The following is a 20,953-nucleotide window of genomic DNA, read 5'->3' as shown; positions in this document are numbered from 1 at the left end:
GGAACTATTGTCCCTTTTTAACAAGATATAAAATAAGTATCTGATGTACCTAGATTGTCTATGTTAAGTTTCTTCTCAAAATAACCCACAAATAATCTTTTAGACTTTTTTGAAACTGCCCCTTTTAGGCTTTGATCCAAATTGTGCTGTTTTAGTGACTGTAACTTTAAATTCAAATGAGATTGTGCTACCAGCCCCCTTTACAAAAGAGGGTGGAGCTATAAATTCCTCTGTTAATTCCACCAAAGCAGCAGATTGAAAACTCTAATGCTGTGTTCACACCAGGCATGGCACGCACGAATAAATCACGATACTGGCGCGTAAATAGACACTTGAACATTTTTAGTTTACTTGATTCATTCGCATGTTCACTTTGTTTCATTCGCACATGAAATTCACTTCATAAAAGACGCACATTTGCGTCATGGACTGGGCTTCTGTCTGCCCGGTGACTCTAGCTTTGTTGCTAAAGGGCTAACATGGATTTTATTGAGAAAGTAGCTGTGCTTTATGTGCTTTAGGAATGCTGAAAAACAGCACAGATTTGTACGGGGTTGTGCTTGAGCCCATTAGATTCTGATTTTTGAGGTGCACCTAGCTCTCTGATTTGATCAACTCCTTCAAGAAACTATACCTGGATGATTGAAGCTTGTAGCGGTGCTTCCAACTGAGCCCAGCCCAGTTTAATGACCTGTTGTCCGGTGTCGGCAAGATGATTTCCTCTCAGGACACCAACAACAGGCATAACGTCCAAATCACACCCCTACAAGAGCAAGCTTGGTTAACGCAGCTAAAGTTCCGATATTCCAACTCGAGTGATCCGAATCATTCGTCCAGCCTCATTCATGTGAATCTAGTAGCAGGATGTCTATTCGCATCTTTGCATTGCCTTAACATGTAAATCACTTAGGCTTGATGCTTCATCCGCGTCTGGTGTGAACGCAGCATATTAGCAAACGACTGCTTCTTGTTCAGAGCTGTTTTTGCTAATGAGGGAGAGATCGTCAATAATGGGCAGGACTTTCCCCCTCTAAGGACATGTATAAAGGGAGAATGTCTTTCTACAGTTTCTACAGACTTTTTATGAAGTGTGATTATAAAAAATATAATTAATAAATGTTTACCATCAGAGGCTCGCTATATTTCCCCCTACTGTCATACAACTGAGTTTAACTTTTTTGGCATAATAGGTCCCTTTTAATGACCCTACCATGAATATATAATGAAGTAACTAACTAATCTAATGTATTTAGCTGACAAAAATATTTGTCAACCCTACAGTTTTTCATGAACATTGGATTGGGAACAGACATTTTTTTTTAAATTACTCACTACTTCTGCTACTTTACTAAAACATAATCTCATAATGTAAGTCAAGTTACTTGTATCTAGTTTCCCCAACACTTTATTTTTGTCTCCAAAAAACTGCATGAAAAAATTTCACAGGAAATAAAGTATATACTGACTATTGCCATCCTGTGCATACCTTTATAAACAAGTTTTCTATGTTATCACAAACAAACCTCTCAAAAGAAAAGTTTAACATTTTTCAAACAAACTAGTGTTGGGGACACTTATTTTTGAAATTAATACATTACAATATTGAGTTACTCCTCAAAAAAGTAACAAGTTGTGTTACTTAGTTACTTTGATGGTATTGCGTTACATTACTTTTGTGTCACTTTTTCAGAACTTGCACGTTTTTTCTTTATTTAATCGAAGAGCTCAACAACTAATTTAGTATAATGTTATCTTCTGAGAACTTCCTGACCTCAGAGCTCTACGTGCAGTATACATAAATTAATGAAAGTTTATCGCGATGTGTTTGCTACTTTTATACTTTTTGTCCTATCAGTTACTCAAAATCCATATTCATTTAGACGATAAGCTCTTTGGAGAGAACTGTGTGTAGGTATAGTGTCATAGTCTACTGTCATACTGGAGTGATATAAACCCAACAAAAAAATTAATATAAAAGGACCCAAATCCCAGTGATTTTGAGACAATATGATGTTTTTAAAACAGAGCGTTTATAATAAAGAGAGTAAAATCGCTATGTAATTAACCACTATAATCACCACGGCTGGATGGTGTCAGTAAATGCTAATATGTCTGTGTGTGTTTGTGTGCTGCAAACAGCATTTGTGTGAGACTAATCATTTCAGAAAGGCTTGAATAAACTCCCCCACAAATACATTAAATAAACTAACTTGGTATTTTTGACAAAAGAGCTGTATTTCAGCTTCGCCTGTGTCTGTCTCTATCACTGACAGCTGTTTATCTGATGTAAGACAAGAGAAACAAACACACACGTAGGAATATGTATTAGGTATATATATATGGGCAGGGAGAAGCAGCTCATTTGCATTTAGAGGCACAGGCTAGAAAATCAGCTGCATAGTCCTTATAGCAAAATGGGCAAATTCTGGAAGCTATAATAAATTATCTGATGGGTATTTTGAACTGAAACTAAAACTACAGACACATTCTTGAGACACAAGACATGTAAAAGGGGTAAAATAGGTGCCCTTTAATTTTGACCTAATATTAGTACGTATGAACATGTTTGAACATGTTTCTTTATTTACTCCTGTATACTGGAGTAAAAACGTATAAACGCACAATATCAATGTTAATAAATGTTTAATTATTTGAAAAATTAAATAAATATTATTAAATTTAATTTGTTCCATTTCTTGAAAAGTAGCAATGGACATAATGTCCGAGGTTTCTTCCTGACAACTGTAATGCAAACCAAGGGCATCACTGTACATATGTGGGTCAGCAGCATGAGCGTTTCTTACCTGAGCAGTTTCAGCACGCAGCTGGCAGACCTGACGAGCACAGCGCAGAGATGAGAGCACAGCGTCCAGCTCTGCTTGTCTCTGCAATAATTGCTCCCACAGTTCCTGCTCTCTCAAACTCCAGTCCTGTGATAATCACAAGACAATCACTCATCCCAGACCACACTCCATTAAACTGGAAAATAGACAGAATATTGGCATTCACATGAAAGCTATCAAGCTTCTGAAGCATTGATCTGCTCGTTCAGCTGTTTAACAATGTGGTAATGACCTCAACAGTCAGCATTGTATGTTGTTTTTGTCTGAGGAAGAGAGTGTTTTTATGTCTCAAGCTGACCGGATCCTGTGCCGACAGCTGATTCCGTTCTCTCCGTAGTCTCTCCATGGACACATTTGCTCGGTTCATCACGGTCTTCAGCTCCGTGTGCCAGAAACACTGCTGCTCCCACTCCTCCTCGTCTCCTTAAAGGAAAAGTCCAAAACATCATTATTTATTGGCCATCATGTTGTTGCGAAGCCTAAAGCTGTTATGTGAAACATATTTAACAGTGGCATCTGCTGAGCCAGCAAAATTTCAAGGCAATTCGTAAGCTATTGTACGTTTTTGGCAAATTGATGGCTTATGCATATGAATGTGCATGATCTAATTTGTTTCCATATGGTCTACTGCTGGTGGTTAGCTTTAGAGGCATGCTTAAATGTGAATTTTGGGGGGTGCAGGAGGGGGGTGGTTCATATAAATCAATTCATAAAAAGGTTGCGCTGAGTTTACCCAAAAATGAAGATTTTTGAAGACCATTATGCCACAAATAGTTCAAAACCGTCAAGAGTTGTTTTAACTATTGAACATAAACGAAATGTTAAAAACCAGTAGCTACTGACATCAATAATAGGAAAAAAACAAAAGTCTAGAGAAGGGGTGCTCAGACTTTTTCCTATGAAGGGCCAAAAACCAAACTTGATTGAGGCTAGTGGGCTGAAGATAAATATAGATGCCATGGGTAATTTCTTAATTTATTTATTAATATTTAAAAATAACTAGAAAACATTGCTTTATATTAAAAAATACAGTATTTTCAGGAGGTCACGTGACCCTTGCACGCGATGGTTGAGAGACACTGATGCTCCGTCCAAACCCTCTTCCTTTTCTAGTTTAACAAGTTTATAAGTATCGACAGTCAGTATTTTCGACGTGTGAAAGTATTACTTAAATGTATACATCCAGGAAACAAGACTCTTCTCCGTCTACAACCCCCTCGGGAAAGAAAAAGATGAAGCTAGCTAGCACTGAAGCTAATCTAACTGACGTTATGGCGGAGGCGCTTTCGAAACAACAAATCTCGTTGGAAACAACGGTTCAGAATGCTATTCGAGCGGCAATGGAAGATGTTAAATCATCTCTGATAGAGCTCCGCCAAGAAGTACAATCTCAAACGAACACGGTACGTGACTTGATATCAAAAGTGGACAAGATCCAGGGGGAGACACGACAGATCAAGAAAGATTTAAATGTGTGCAAAACCGAGCAGCAAAATCTCACCTCGAAAATTGCCGAGTTGGAGGACCGGTCTCGCCGTAACAATGTGCGCCTGGTGGGGCTCCCACAAGGCCGGGAAGGAGATAATCCAATAGGATTTCTTCAAAAGATGCTCCCTATCTGGATACCAGCGCTGAGGAACAAGGGTCCAATTGAAATTGATCGAGCGCACAGAATTTACGGCTCTGGTAAATCCCGCACTTTACTGTTTCGAGTGTTACGGTACCCAGACCGACAAGCGATACTTCAGGGTGCCCGGGAAGTAATGAAAACCGAGGCGATACGGGATCAAGATCACCTGTTGCGTTTCTTCGCTGATTACAGTGGATTTACCTCCCGCAAACGGCAGGCATTCGGAAGTCTTCAAAGGGAGCTGCATGCGCTGGGGATCCCAAACTTTCTGATCTACCCGGCCGTTCTCCGTGTCAACCATGGCGGTAATCAACAATCATTTGATTCGGTTAAAAAAGCGGAGCAATTCTTAGAAGAAGTCCGTAATGGCCACGCATCTGGTGTGAGACGTAAACTGTCTTTTCAAGGTCCATCCGCGCCTTCAGAGTCAATGGATGAATAAAAAGTCCATAAACGTGTTTGGAATAAACACCTCTGCTCTACATGTGAAACATACAATTTAATGTTCCGCTTCAGAGAACTTGAGAGTTGAGACAAGTTCATTTATTCACGTATCATTTCATACCTTGTAGGGGTTGTTATTATTATTTTGTTATTATTTTATTTATTTATTTATTTATTTTTCATTAGCTAACTTATAATTTGTGGACTTCGTGTTTTTTTTTTCTTTTTCATATTATTTAATTATTAATTATTATAAATTTAATTATTTCAAATGTTTAAATTATGTACTCTAGTTATATATGACTGTCATTATTGTTCATAGTAAGTATACAGTTATGTTCTGTGGTTAATGGAAGAGGGTGGTCGACGTTGACTTTCTAGTGAACGAAGGTGTATGCTGCCACGGGCCCTTATGATGTTGGGGAATTTTGCGGTCTCAGGGGGTATTTGTTCATTTTATTTGTCTGTACTTTTTTGCATTGTTTTAGCTTTATTTAGGCAGTTAAATTCTGGTTGTGGAAAAACTCTTAAAACTCGTATTGTTTTTCAAATAGATTATGGATAAATACAAAATTATATCACTTAATGTTAGAGGACTTAACAGTCCAAACAAGAGAGCTAAACTTTTGATTTATTTACGGAGGAAAAGGGTTGATATCGCTTTAATTCAAGAAACACATCTGAAAAATTCAGATGTTCAGAGGTTACAGAATAAGTTTTATAAACTTGCAGCTTTTTCTACTGATAACACTAAAACTAAAGGCACTATTGTTTTGATATCGCGCATCTGTAACATCAAGATTGATAGACAAAGTCAAGATCAATCTGGTAGACTTGCCTATGTTTGCACTAATATAAGGGGAAAGAAAATTGCTTTTGTTTCTATCTATGCCCCTACAATATTCGAGGCAACATTTTTTTTGAAGATGGCTAACCACTTGATTTCACTTATAGATTACTCACTGATTATTGGGGGGGACATGAATGCAGTTATTGATCCAGTATTGGACAGATCTTCCTCATGTAATCAAGTCCAGCTTAACTCTTCGGCCGCACTCAAAAATTTTGTAAAAGCATTGAATTTGGTCGATATTTGGAGATCTTGGAACCCCTCAAGTAGAGACTACACATTTTTCTCAACAAGGCATCTCACGTATTCAAGAATAGATTATTTATTATGCTCAAAAGACCTTTTGTCATATTTTGACCAGATAATGATACTGCCAGCTATTCTTGCAGATCATAATCCTTTAATGGTAGATTTCAATTGTAATTCATTTGCAGAAAGATCTCTGCGGTGGCGTTTTAATACCTCGCTTTTACTGAATAGCCAGTTCGATGTAGACTTCAAAGCCAAATTGGCTGAATTTCTTTTATTTAATATAGGCTCTGTTGAGGACCCCATATTTGTGTGGGAAGCTACAAAAGGTTTTATAAAAGATTTCTCCATAGCTTTTGCTACTAATTTAAAAAAGATGCAAAATCAGAGAATTGACTATTTAGAAAAAGAATGTAAATCACTTGAATATTCCCTAAAATCTTCATTCTCCAAGTTGACCGTTAATAAACTTCAATCTTCTAAAACTGAACTAAATGATCTTCTGAGAAGGAAAGCAGAATTTTTACTCCACAGAACCAGACAGAATTATTACTCTAATGGTGCTAGACCAAGCAGACTTTTAGCCCTTAGACTGAAGCAAAATCAAGCAAAAGCGTATATTGACGTAATCAATCACCCGGCCAAAGGACCAGTTAGGAATACCAAAGAAATTAATTCAGCATTTTCTGACTACTTTTCTAAACTTTATATATCTGAATGTACTCTCCCAAGTCATAACTGTGCTTCCTTCTTGCACTCTCTAATTTTACCACAGCTTAATAATGAAGAAGCAGAACAGTTAGGGCAACCTATTACTCTAGAAGAACTTAAAGAGGCATTACAGGGTGCTAAAAAAGGCAAGGCACCAGGTTTAGACGGGATTCCCGCAGAGTTATTTCTTAAGTATTTTGATCTTCTCGGTCCTATCTTTTTGGCTGCCATTCATGAAGCAGTAAATATGGGGGCCTTTCACCCTCAGTTGAATATAGCACTTATTTCGCTGATCCCAAAAAAAGGAAAGGACCACTCAAACTGTGCAAATTACAGACCCATTAGCCTGTTAAATACAGATATTAAAATGTATGCTAGAATTTTAGCTTTGCGATTACAACGATACATTAATAAATTAGTTCATCCAGATCAGACGGGCTTTATGCCAGGTAGATTAGCATCAGACAACATCCGGAGATTACTACATGTCATACACGAGGCCCGGGATTGTCCTACTCCAGCTGCAGTTCTTTCCTTAGATGCAGAAAAGGCGTTTGACCGGCTGGAGTGGGACTATCTCTGGTCTGTTTTGGAGGTTTTTGGCCTTGGTACTAATTTTATTAATATGATTAAGGTATTATATAGGAACCCAACAGCTTCTGTTATAACTAATGGTCTACATTCTTCACCTTTTAATTTAGGGCGCGGCACTAGACAGGGGTGCCCGTTGTCCCCCATGCTATTTGCTTTGTCGCTTGAGCCACTAGCACAGCTGATAAGACAAGAAGACATTTGTTCATTTTCAGTTAAATCTCACAAACAATGCATATCTCTTTATGCCGATGATATACTATTGTTTATCTCAGATTTACAAACGTCATTTCCCCTTATACTGAATGTATTTGGAAAGTTTAGTTTGTTTTCCGGATACAAAATCAACTGGGATAAATCCTCTATGCTTCCTCTAAACTCCATAGCTAAACATATTAAGCTGCCATATAATGTCCCCATACGAAATTCCATAACTTATCTAGGCATTGTTGTTCTGTCATCTTTGCAAACTATCCCGGACGCTAACTATCTTCAAGTATTATCTAGGGTAGAACAAGATCTCCGGGTTTGGACCTCAATGCCTTTATCATTGCATGCTAGAATAGCAAGTGTTAAAATGAACATCTTGCCGCGAATTAATTTCCTTAGTTCTATGATTCCGTTACCCGCCCCCAAAAAGTTTTGGCACAAACTTAACTCTATGATTCGTAAATTCATATGGAATGGTAAGCAACCTAGATTAAAATTTGAAACTCTACAACGTACAAAAGAAAATGGGGGTTTAGCTCTTCCAAATTTCGAATTATATCACAGAGCTTTTCAAATAAAATGTATTCATGTTTGGCTGAACCCACTATCTAGAGTTCCTTGGAGACAAATTGAAATGAAACTAGCTGATAAATATAGATTACAAGATATTCTGTTCTCCGGGCTGAATAACAAGCAGTGTATACAAGCTTTTGGTCCAATTATTGGCAATACGATAGTAAATTTTAAATTAATGGAAAAATACATTCATCATTCACCTAAATGGCACATACATACACCTATCTGGAATAATAATGATTTTAGATCTGGGGGTGCACCATTTCTTTCAAGGAAATGGATGCAGAAAGGTATTTATACACTTAAAGATATTTCTGGTTCTAATGGCATATTAAGTTTTCAAGAACTTTGTGAGCGGTATGAAACGGAACCTTCCTCTCTCTTTTTATATCTGCGATTAAGATCGGCCATGAAGGCCTACGGGGTTCCCTGGGGGGACAATCTTCCCACTCATCCAATCATTACTTGGTTTGATCTGTCCTTTACTAATCATTTTACCTCATGGATATACAGAAAGGCCTTGGAGGGTATAGCAAAGAATTTAGCTATACAGCGCTGTTGGGAAACTGATTGTCAACTAGAAGAGGGTGTCACAGACTGGGAAAGAGTATGGCAGAACATTTTTACTTCATCTAAAAATCCCAATCACCAACTCATTCACTATAACTTTTGTCACAGAACCTACTGGACCCCACTCAAAAGACATCGTATCAATGCCTCCTTTAGTCCTTTCTGTGATAAATGTCCTAACCAGGAACTTGGATCTTTTTTCCATATGATGTGGGAATGTGAGAAAGTACAAAGATTTTGGAATGAGATCTGTGTCATCCTATCAAAAATTATTGAATATCCTGTACCATTGAATCCTTCTGTTCTATTACTGAGTGATGATTCTACATTGAACCTTACCAAGCTACAAAAAGCTGTTTGGCTGGCTGGCTTAACTTCTGCTAAAAAATTACTAGCCCAACATTGGCTGCCTCCACATAATTTGGACATGTACAAGTGGTTGGTACAACTTCAAGACATTATAATGTTGGAGTTATCCACGGCGCGAGTGAACTTGGTACAAATGAGTACATTACAGATCTGGACTTTAGCTGCTGACAAAATCTCCTTGTTTATTGCACAAAGAAATGATCAGGATCCAGAATGATTGCCTTGCTTTGTATAATTGATATTTGATACTGTATTCTGTTTTTGTTTTTTTGTTAACTTCTATTCATTGTAAAGCCCAGTTTCAAGAGACCGCAGGGGAGGGGGGTGGGGGTTGAATTGATATGTTTCATTATATAGGTTTTTCAGCCTGTATGTTTTGTTAACAATTAATAAAAAAAAAAAAAAAAAAAAAAAAAAAAAAAAAAAAAATACAGTATTTTGTACATTTTATAATGAACTTAATACATTACTTACTCATTTTTAACAGAATTACACTAGTTTTTGCCATGATTTGCTCGCCAATGTCTTCTGCATAGTCCGCTATCAGTCGAGTGGCAGTATTTACATTTGGAAAAATCCGATTCATTTACTTTGAATTGAAGCATTTTGCTTTTATGTAGGTCAGCAATAAAACAAAAGAGGTTACGTTTAAAAAAAAAAAAAAGGTTACGTCAAAATAGAAATGATGATCTCTGTGTTAAGGGCATTCGCCCCAACCCTCTGGTAAAGTCTTGATCAAATACGCGGCCAGCCAAAAATGTGAAATGCATATCAACATAGCAGCATTTTTTTGTGACACTGTATAACAGTAATTTATATTTTTTACAGTAATGTGACAGTTGGGTTTAGGGTTGGGGTAGACCTTAAAAAATACAATTTATTGGGTAATTTAATAAATAACATAAATAATACTCAGTACAACTACTGTTTTTACATTACTGTGACAGTTGAGTTTAGGGTTAGAGTTGGGGTAGACGTTAATACAATACAATAAAAGGGAAACTTAATAAATAATATAAAAAATTCTCATTAACTTCCGGCCACAACCATATCCGATCTAGCAACAACCCAACCCTCTCCATCATTCTTACTCTACTCTCAGATGAAATGGTAGGCCAAATCAAAGCTTACAATGGGCCAACTTTGGCCTGTGGGCCCTACTTTGGGAATCTCTGGTCTAGAGTTTCCAACATTCTTCATTTTATATTTTGTGTTCAACAGAAAAAAAGAAACTCAAGTAGGTTTGAACCAAGTGAAAGATTCGTAAAGGATCAAACATTTTTATCTATGGATGAACTGTCACATTAAGCCTAAAAAAGTGACACTAGAAAAGTGGAGTACTATGTTTTTTTGTGGGAAACACTACAGTTTACTTGCTAATGATCATCTCTGCAATCAGGTTACTGAATCGATGGGTTGAGCTCAATTACCTGATAATTTAAGGAATCATTATTTTAAATCAATGCATGATCCTGGTCTTGTTCACAAACCAAAACTGATGAACAATTTAGATTGATTTGTGAATGAATCTGAGTGCAACTTGTTGGTTCAGTGACTTGATGATTGAGGAATTTCAGTGGAGAACATGTGGACCTGTTCATCATACATAGAGATTATGCACACTGTATACTTTTTGCTTTATTATTTGTAATATTTTTTTATTCATTTTCTGTCAGCTTAGTGCCTTATTTAACAGGGGTCACCACAGCCGAATGAACCATCAACTAATCCGGCAAAGGTTTTATGCATGTTTTATGCAAACTCCCCATGTTGGCGTGGGTTTTCTCTGGGTGCTCCGGTTTCCCCCACAGCCCAAAGAAATGCAGTATAGATGAATTGGATTAGCTAAATTAGCCATAGTGTTTGAGTGTGTGTGTGTGTGTGTGTGTGAATGTGAGATTGTATGGGTGTTTCACAGTAATGGGTTGATGCTGGAAGGGCATCTGTAGTGTAAAACATATTCTGAAATAGCTGAAGGTTCAATCCGCTGAGGTGACGCCTGATAATGAAAATGAATGAATGAACGAATATTTTAATTTTTTCAACTAATCCAAATTTAAATGTGCAATAATTTTATTAACTAATGCAACCTTTCTCTAAAGTGTGACCAAATAACGTATCACTACACAAGCAGAACTACTGTTTGATATTGAAATGTTCCTTGAGCACCAAATCAGCATTTCAGAAGGATTTTAGAAGGATCATGTGACTCCAAAAATTGAAAAAAATGAAGCTCAAAATTCTGCTTTGCTTATAAATAATATTAAAATGAAATATACAAAAATTATAACCGCCTATTTTAAATTGCGCTGCCAATCCACACTATTTTGCCAATTAAATCCACCCTCTGTGAGACTTCTACATCTATTGCTGCCAAACTTTTGAACCATACTGCACATGAGCATCACGAACGCTCTGTTTTGAATCTTTAAAGCCCCGGCATTTGCGCTCTCAGTGGGAGAGTCTGAGCGCAAGGACTGACCTCCTGTGAGAGCGTGTAACACATGGGCTGGTAGAAGCAGAGATAAATCTGACTTCTGGAGAGCTTTTCTCTGGGCCTCACACTGAGCACTTTCCTGAATCTCAGCAGCCGTTTCCCTCAACTGCCTGTCCGTGTCTGTCCAGTCCATCTACACACACAGAGAGAGAGAAGATCTCATTCAGAATGCAAAGATGGTGGAAACGCTTCCCATCACACTGACACCCCGAGAAATAAAAATAGACACTTGGTCAAAAGGCTTGCATTTTAAATAGGCCACAGAGCGTAGCGTCGTCTCTGAGGAGTCAACTCACACAGTCGGACTCGTGAACGGATGTGGAGAGATAGTGTTTAACGGCTCTGTCAAAATCCCCCAGCATCTCGTCCTCCTTCAGAGTCTGCTCGCGCCAGTAATTGCTCCGTTCGTTGCTCTCCTTCTGGAGGGTTTCCACCTGAGGCGAACAAACACACATTTCCACACATGTAAACACCCCCGAGCCAAATGAGCTTTAATGCGGCCGTTTAGTTCACTCACCGTGACACTGTCTGGGTTTTCTCCTAGCATCAAAATCTGGGATGTGGTTACAGGAACTACAACGCGCTTCCAGACATCCAGATTGGCCCCTACAACCGGAGCGATTACCCCTGTCACCGGGTCCACCGTCTGCACTCCAAACCGTATGGGAACCAGGCCTGTAATGTACTCTGGGTTAACTGTTGTAATAGGATTTGGACATTGCTGCTAACCTCTGTTACCTTTGCCATCTGCATCCTCCATGGTTCCTGCCAAGGGCACCATGCAGCCTGACACCCAGTCCAACTGAGCGCCGAGAACTGGCACGCGTAAACCCGAGCCTCCGGGGTCAGGATACTCCAGCCCGGGTAGAGCCGGCAAGGAGAGCTCAATGCCAGGAAGCTTGATCTCCCCTGAAGGGAGCAGAAGGAGCAAGGAAGCTAAATTAGTTTTTGAGCTATTTGCAAAAAGCAGTGCAGTAAAGTTACAAAATAAAAAATTGTCGGATGCCAAATTGTTCAAAATCGCCCAACCCTAATACAAATATATATAATATATTACCATTAAAGAATTCTGAAAAAAATCCAAAAATCTATTAAGCAGCATGACTATTGATAATAAGAAATGGTTTATGAGAAGTTAGGATATTTAAATAATTACTGAAGTGTCACAAGACCCTGAATACTCAGATAATATCTACTGGAAATTTAAATTTGCATCATAGAAATGTTTAAGGGCACCTAAGATGAAAATCAACTTTTGTAAGCTGTTTGGACATAACTGTGTGCAGGTATAGTGTGTCCACTTTCATATTGGGGTGATAGAAACACAATAAGTCTCTTTTTTAAAATTTCCTGACGTCAAAATAGGATCCATATCCCTCCCATTTTGAGGCCCACCGTGATGTAGGAGTATGGTTTCCCCGCCCACTGATTTGATTGACAGCCTTGTATAAACATGTCTCTGTACTAACGCATATAATCATATCAACAAGACAGGATGTGCACAAAGCAAATATGATTTAAAAATCTGTTCAGCTCGCTGTGATTATCAGTCATCATCAAATGTGATCAAAAATCACTTTTATAAGAGTAAAACATTTTTAAAACAGTGCATGTTTGTAATGAATTACTGCAATTTTATTGTCTTTACTTTGTCACCACAGCCGCGTGTCAGGGTAATTATAAAAGAAGACGCATCAATCCCACTTTGTGGACATAAAATCTATTTTGTACATTAACATAATGGATGCCCATACAGTAGTGGATATTAACGTGTATCCTGTCACGGTTGCTGTGCAAAGTTAAACACGTGCACTGTGTACGTGTGTCTGCTGTGTGTCTGTGTGGTTGCCGAACTTTGTAACAAGATTGTGTCTGACTCATCGTTGCAACTCCACAACAAATATATCAAATAATAATCATTGGGGAAGTTATTACTGTAGTATTTCCCACAGACGTTTTGTGAGATCTGCTTCCTTCATGCCTGTCACTGTGCTGTTTATTTGACGCAGCCGAGGTGAAGATTGAGGCAAACTCTGACAGGCACAAGGGAACGATGGGCGGGAAGAACTAGCATTAAAGGCACGGGCAACAACAACAGCTTGAAGATGCTCAAAGCTGAAAATTACAAACTTCTTAAAGCTCTACTAAATAATCTGATGACTTTACAGATACATTCTGGAGACAAAATATAAAATCTTGAAAAAGGGGTTAAATAGGTGCCCTTTTAAGCCAATTACAAAAACAATATTTACCTGTTAAATATCTAACTGCTGCATATCTAAGTATTTACAACACTCCAGTATATACCCTACAGTCAACAAACATTCTGAAATCTTCTGCGCTGTACTGTATGAATGAGATCTCATATTAAACGACCCCTGCTAAGCTTCGCTCACCCTTGAATGATTCACTCAGACACAGAAGATTACATGTGAATGAACTGAAGATTTCTGTGAACAGCATGAGTTTCAGTAAATTCTGCTCATGAAGTGGTAAATATTAACTGGATATTATTATTCAACAGACTGGAATGGAGAGAGATTGAATTCAAAACTGCACAGTCAAACAGTAAGACTATTTTTTATCTGCTGTTTTTTTTTTAAAGAATTGTAAAATTATGCAGCAGCTTGCTTTTACATGGTAAAGACTGTCAATCAAAATCAAAGGTAAACACTTCTCGCAGTTCACTACATTTTAAAAGGCTTATTTTAATTGATTAATTTGCCAAGAGAGTCAAGGAAAGTCCTATAGACCATTTCAATGTGGCGATGTCACTGGCCTGTGAACATTTCCTGCTTGTTGCCAAACTATTTCATAACTGTAACAAGAGGCCATTCAATCATATCTAATGTTAAAACGACTGCCATAACATTATTTATCAATTTGTGGACCTTTTTAGACTTTTGGAAGCTATGGAGGGCGACACAGTGGTGCAGTAGATCGTGTTGTCGCCTCACAGCAAGAAGGCCGCTAGTTCGAGCCTCGGCTGGGTCAGTTGACGTTTCTTTATGGAGTTTGAGTGTTCTCCCTGCGTTCACGTGGGTTTCTCCCACAGTCCAAAGACATGCCGTACAGGTGAATTGGGTAGGGAAAATTGTCCGTAGTGTATGAGTGTGAATGAGTGTGTATGGATGTTTCCCAGAGATAGGTTGCGGCAGGAAAGGCATCCGCTGCGTAAACCATGTGCTGAATAAGTTGGTGGTTCATTCCACTGTGGCGACATTGGATTAATAAAGGAACTAAGCCAAAAATAATATGAATGAATGAATGAATGAATGAATGAATGAATGAATGAATGAATGAATGAATGGAAGCTATGGAAATTAAAAATGTAAAACAGGAAATACATTAGAACCAATGTTTTTGTTTACATGCCTCAAAATGGTCTATAGTTACAGACAATGTACTAAATGTACTATATTAAATACATATTAAACAAATAATAATAAACAATGTGCTATAATAAATCTTTATACTTTGCCACTGTCGTTTAATCCACTGTTTTACCCATTTATCAGTAAAAGTTTATGAATGAAGTTTAGTTTAGACAATGAAAATATAAATATAATACAATTTAATATGATCACTTACTGATTATTTTTAGATAAAATAATATAAAATATGATGTAAAATACATTTTTGTATAAAAGATAAATGCTAAAATATTAAAACAAAATTATTATTATTTTAAGCATATCAGGACATTATTTTAGAAAAATCATACACTGCCTGACAAAAGTCCTTTTGTCGATCCCAGTTGTAAGAGCAACAAATAATAACTTGACTTCTTGTTGATCTTTTGGAAACGTGGCAGAAGTTAGATTTTTCAGATGAATCATCTGTTGAACTGCATCCCAATCATCACAAATACTGTAAAAGATCTACTGGAACCAGCATGGGCACAAGATTCTCAAAGAAATCAGTCAAGCTTGGTGAAGGAAATCATGGTTTGGGGTTACATTTAGTATGGGGACGTGCACGAGATCTGCAGAGTAAATGGCAACATCACCAGCCTGTGGTATCTGCAGGATTGCGCTCCTTCTCATACTTCAGCCTCCACATCAAAAGTCCTGAAAGCAAAGAAGGTCAAAGTGCTCCAGGATTGGCCAGCCCAGTCACCAGACATGAACATTATTGAGCATGTCTGGAGTAAGATGGAGGAGGCATTGAAGATGAAGCCAAAAAATCTTGATGAACTCTGAGAGTCCTGCAAGACTGTTTTTTTTTTTTTTGCCATTCCAGATGACTTTTTTAATAAGTTATTTGAGTCATTGCAGAGATGTATGGATGCAGTCCTCCAAGCTCATGAGAGTCAAACACAATATTAATTCTTTTACCACTGCACCATGACTTCATAGTCTATACTGTACATTATTTCTGTTGAGTGACTAGACTTTCGTCTAAGCAAAGTCAGACCTTACTGTCCTAATTAAATAATTTAAAGTCAAGGCATGATCCTATTTTATTTTGGTAAAAACACATAATATGGCATCTTTGCCTTTCATATAAGCCACTTCTGATACCAAATGATCAACTACAGTAGAAGTCAGGTTATTATTTGTTGTTCCTAAAACTTAGATAGGCGACAAGACTTTTGTCAGGTAATGTATATTCATCCCTTTTCACTCTCTATTTGCTGCAGAGACCAAAGTGGGTCATTTAATCCTTCAACTATTCATTAATTAATATTGACATAATATTGCAGGATAGTTTCCGTTAAATGCCATCAAAACACAGTATCTCATAAACATAAAAGAGAAAGTAGAAGCCATCTGGTCAGTGCTTTAGTAATAGGGCTTTTAAAACGACCATTAACTGTAGAGACCATTTTAGCAGAATGGTATATTTTTGCATTAAGCTAACTTTAAAGTGCGCAGATTTTCTGTAGTACAGAGCTCCTACCCACCCACACTCCCGCCGTCCTCCAGCACAGCCCTGGCCTGTTCTTGTACAGCCTCCAGGCGACTCAGCATCTGCAGCATACAGTGCTGGCTGCTCCTCCAGGCCTGCTCCAGCTCAGAAGCTGCTGCCGAAAGTCTGTCCAGGTCACCTTGAGGATCTGCATTTGCTGAGCTCCACTCCTCGCCGCATCCACGCAGGAGCTCCGCCACCCGCAAGCAGATGCCCAGAGCCTGGCTGTCCAGCAGAGCCTGGAAACCCCCAGCATGAGGCACCACCTTCCCTCCTCGCACGCTGCCTCCACCAACCCGCACCATCCGGCCGCTCAAGGGCTCGATGAAGGACTCGCCCAGGAGGAGCCCTCCGACTGGAAGCACAGCCCCTGAACAGACACAACCATCAATCAGGCTGCTTACGCACGCTGAGATTTTGTCAACGTTCAGAAAACTGACCAGTATGAGGATCGAGAGTGATTCCCGTGATGAGCACCAGGTTTCCTGTGCGCGGGTCCAGCATTGGAGAGCCAATCTGAATGGGCTGCCGCAGACGTGAGATGGGACATGTGTACACTCCACCCAAAGGATAAACCAGTCCTGTTTGAGGATGGATAGTGACTGCAAGAATAGGCACCAAAACGCCAGTGTCGTAGTCGCACATGGGTCCACCAAGCACCAGCCTCTGGCCTGAACGAAGCCCCCGTAGTTTGGAAGCAGCCAGGATTTCAGTGTAACGGGATGAAGGGTACGGGATGAAAGGCAGCAGGGGTGATTCCCATTTTCCCATCTCACCTGTGAAGAGAAATTCTGGGCTTGATTTAACTTCAATGAATGGTACAATATTGATTACCACTTGTCTTTCATTGTCTTAAAAAATATCTAAAATATGGGATACACTGAAGGATTTTAAAAGAACATTAATGAGGTCTATCTATGAATCATAAAACCAAAATTTTACAACAAACCAACCAGCTCCAACACATTAACCTGGAAGTTGTGACAGTGTTCCCATTTTAAGCCAAATTCCCTAGCTGCGTCCCAAATGGCACACTATACACTATGCACTCATGCACTATGTACTTATGCACTTACACACTCAACAGGATAGTATATGTATGTAGTGTTGTCCCAAATGGCACACTAATGTTTTTTTACTAAGCGGAAATTCAAACCGTTTCCCTGATGATGTTTGACTGTTGCCAAATCAGTGAAATAAACGACTGAATTATCAAGTAATACCTGCCGTGAGTATTGCCGCATTTACCATCGGGAGGCGCAATAATCACTCTCGTAGGAGAATTTTGCTTTCACCATCCAAAATAAATAAAGTTATTCAACATGTGCTTCCGATCGCTCCGCCCCTTCCGCTACGTAAGCAAACCTGCGGTCGTTAAGTGCGTGAAGTGTCCATCATTACACACTTCATTTTAGCGGCTGAATGAGTGCATCATCCGGGTAATTAAAGTGCACTTATTATTTTGAGAGTTTTCAATGTGAACACACTACTTACACTATTCATACTACAAAATGGCGTAAAATAGTGCATAAGTATGCGATTTGGGACGCAGCTCCTGTCTTTCCTCAGACTTTCACTGACTTAAAAGCTGTATTTCCATGACATCTAATGAACGGAAAAACAGGTCGTTGTTGTGCTTATATATCAATAATATAATATATTAATATAATATATACATTGCTCAGCATAACTAAGTACAATCCATTTAAAAAATGAATATATTTATCCATCTCTCAGTGAATACAGGCAATGTATTTTGGTGCATTTAAACAAAAATATTTAATTCAAGCAAAATATTGCAAAAAAAAAAAAACTTTAACTGTTATGTTTGATAAGCTCCAGATTTGGCTTCAGTACTGACTAATCTAATGTATGTGCTTAAATATAATATTGTAGAGCTTCCTACAGTATTAAAAATATTAATTTAAAAGATAGATTTGCCTTAGTTAACAGGTAAATCCTGGTGACTGGATTTGACTGACAGTAGATGAGTGTGAAAGGAATAAAATAAGAATGAGCTAAAAATCCTATGAGAAATAGCCTAAGCATAACATTAGACATGAAACAGTGCAATATAATAAATACAGTATAGAAAATAAAAACATTTTGATAAATGAAGTTTATCAAAACTTCATTTTGATTAATTCAGTTGCGTTTAACTAATGTTGGAGTTTTCAGAATTAGATGAACACTAAAATCACCAAAGAGATCGTTCCTATCAGCCAAGCAGACTTTGGTTAAATGTCAAGTTTAGGTTTACTTGGTGACTTACATATTTTCATTCACCTATCGGTTCCCTCTGATTTTAGAGATAAGTGAGGGTTGGAATTAGTGTTAGGGGGAAATTATAAGCTTTTCACTCATCATAGCACACGTGCTGTTGATGATGTGACAAAAAAGTGATTTGATAAAGTCAAGACTACCTTTCTGAACAAATATGGATATAGGATTAATAAAAAAATGGCTAAATTCTTAGCAAAATCACTGTTCGATGGACACCCTACTGTGAACATTAAAATACTCACTTTTTTATAACAGTGAGCAGGATGTGTGTTAAGAGGATTTCAGTGTGAAGAAAATATCCTGTGCTGAACTACCTAACATAATTCAATGTATATACATTTTAGCTTTAAATCCATGACAACATAAGACTTAAAATGACTTTAAAAATAGCTAAACGTCACAAAAACTGATATAATATTAATCACCACTGTGCTCATCAAAGACAAATGACCCAAAATGAAAAATGCTCTGAAAGTTCTCACACCATTTAAACAATACATCATATTAAATGACCCTTCAAAACGCTCCGCCCCCTCGGTTACTGTTGCTGTTTTAGACTAGGATTACAGAACAGAAGGAAAAGGACATTTCTGTGACCATAATGTGCATAGATAGATAGATAGATAGATAGATAGATAGATAGATAGATGGATGGATGGATGGATGGATGGATGGATGGATGGATGGATGGATGGATGGATGGATGGATGGATGGATGGATGGATGGATGGATGGATGGATGGATGGATGGATGGATGGATGGATGGATGGATGGATGGAAATTTTTCCATTTTCATTATGAATTTATTATGTTGTAATCACCAATATGCCACATTGATTTGGGGCCCCAAAGCAATTCCGGGTGTAAGCACTTTTAGGGTATGGGACCCTAGCATTGAAACTCAAAACAATCTCTTTCTCTATAGATATTTTTTGTAAACAACCAGCATGTTAGAAATATATTTTAAGTGGAACCTTTATTTTCTCGATGTAAAATTAAATACAATAAATTCACACAATTTTTTTTAATAGAATACAAAATAAAAATAGCCATATTTGTGATTAGATTTTAATATTTGCATGTGCAGTACAGAAGGAACATTCCACTAGGCTTTTCATGGGGCCCCTGGTTTTAAAAAGAAGTAATATCATTGAAATCTTAATGGTTATAGTCAGATTTTACAACATAAAATAGAAAGTAAAAAAAACAAAACTATATGATTAATATAGGCTTCTTGACAGTGTTCGGGGGCCCCAATTCCCCGGGGCCCTAAGCGACTGCCTTATTGGTTAAGTCCGCTCATGATAACCTGTATTCATTTGTTTGTACCAACAAGTATTTTAGACGACTTACCAACACCAGCATCGGCTGTAAAGACAAGGGTGGAAGAAGCAGGATCAAAGTCCACGTTTCCAGCCACAGGCAGTAGTTTGCCAGTCTGGGGGTGCAGAAAGAAGTCCGGGGGCACGGGCATGCTGTGACCACTAGCCAGTAACATATGAGCATTAGAGTTGGGTTGAATGAGGCCTGTGAGGGGATCTACATGAACAGCGTCGCAAGTTCTAACAGATCCATCAGGGGCTGTGGAGGGGAAAGCAGTGAAATCTTTCTGTGCTTCTGCAGACTTTAATCAATCAGTCATGCCACAGACGTGCCAAGTTGAGCCTCAGAGGTTATTTATCAGGATTTGACCAGCATAATGTGCGCTATGTTGTAAAATAGCTTCACCTAGTGGTGAGGCTGAGCTTTTCAGGTCTTACAGTTAAACTCCACTAGGGGGAGTAAGTGCACAGTCATTGACCGAACACATTTTTATCATGTACAAAAATAACATTAGGCCTGAATTACTGTCTATAAAAAGATGTTTTAGGATGTCTCACCGATGACGTCTTCCCTGCTGAGGACGGCTCCAGTAGCAGGGCATAATAGCTGTGCTCCAGTGCCCTCTTTGAGCACAGAGCTGGCGCCTGCCCTCTGGCTCTCCACTGATACCATCTCAGTCATCTCATCAGCCAGAAGAGACACTCGCTCCACAACACTGCAATGCACAGAAAATACAGCAGGTCAGTCATTCTCAACCAGACGGCCAGGGTCAACCGGGGGTCTTTAGCAGACCACCAAGGGAGCTCAAGATGACTTTAAAGAGATCTAAAATAAAATAAGCAAGCATTAGCATACTTTAAGCTGTGAATCGAGGTATTTATTGTTTTAATTCAGC

The 20,953-nt window shown here is 38.4% G+C and overlaps 1 protein-coding gene across 5 annotated transcripts in view; it reads right to left on the bottom strand.

The window, feature by feature from the left end:
• si:dkey-103g5.4 overlaps nucleotides 1-20,953 on the bottom strand; it is a 63,071-nt gene that overhangs the window by 20,688 nt on the left and 21,430 nt on the right. For 2 of the 5 annotated variants that reach the window (NM_001441495.1, XM_087282310.1), the window contains 10 exons: nucleotides 20,616-20,773; nucleotides 20,089-20,316; nucleotides 16,892-17,227; nucleotides 16,447-16,821; nucleotides 12,279-12,449; nucleotides 12,058-12,215; nucleotides 11,837-11,974; nucleotides 11,526-11,673; nucleotides 3,142-3,266; nucleotides 2,805-2,930 (listed from right to left, as the gene is read on the bottom strand). In NM_001441495.1, coding sequence (NP_001428424.1) covers nucleotides 2,805-2,930; nucleotides 3,142-3,266; nucleotides 11,526-11,673; nucleotides 11,837-11,974; nucleotides 12,058-12,215; nucleotides 12,279-12,449; nucleotides 16,447-16,821; nucleotides 16,892-17,227; nucleotides 20,089-20,316; nucleotides 20,616-20,773 — 1,963 coding nt within the window. Of the gene's footprint in view, nucleotides 1-2,804; nucleotides 2,980-3,075; nucleotides 3,267-11,525; nucleotides 11,674-11,836; nucleotides 11,975-12,057; nucleotides 12,216-12,278; nucleotides 12,450-16,446; nucleotides 16,822-16,891; nucleotides 17,228-20,088; nucleotides 20,317-20,615; nucleotides 20,774-20,953 lie in introns of all 5 variants that reach the window. The other 3 variants (XM_087282309.1, XM_087282311.1, XR_015508224.1) reach the window with 2 other exon arrangements.

The sequence above is a fragment of the Danio rerio genome, chromosome 15 (assembly GCF_052040795.2).
Source record: "Danio rerio strain M-AB ecotype USA chromosome 15, GRCz13ab, whole genome shotgun sequence".
In the NCBI taxonomy this organism is placed as follows: domain Eukaryota; kingdom Metazoa; phylum Chordata; class Actinopteri; order Cypriniformes; family Danionidae; genus Danio; species Danio rerio.
The sequence above is the reverse complement of the archived record's forward strand: the minus strand, read 5'-3'. Positions and strand labels throughout refer to the sequence as shown.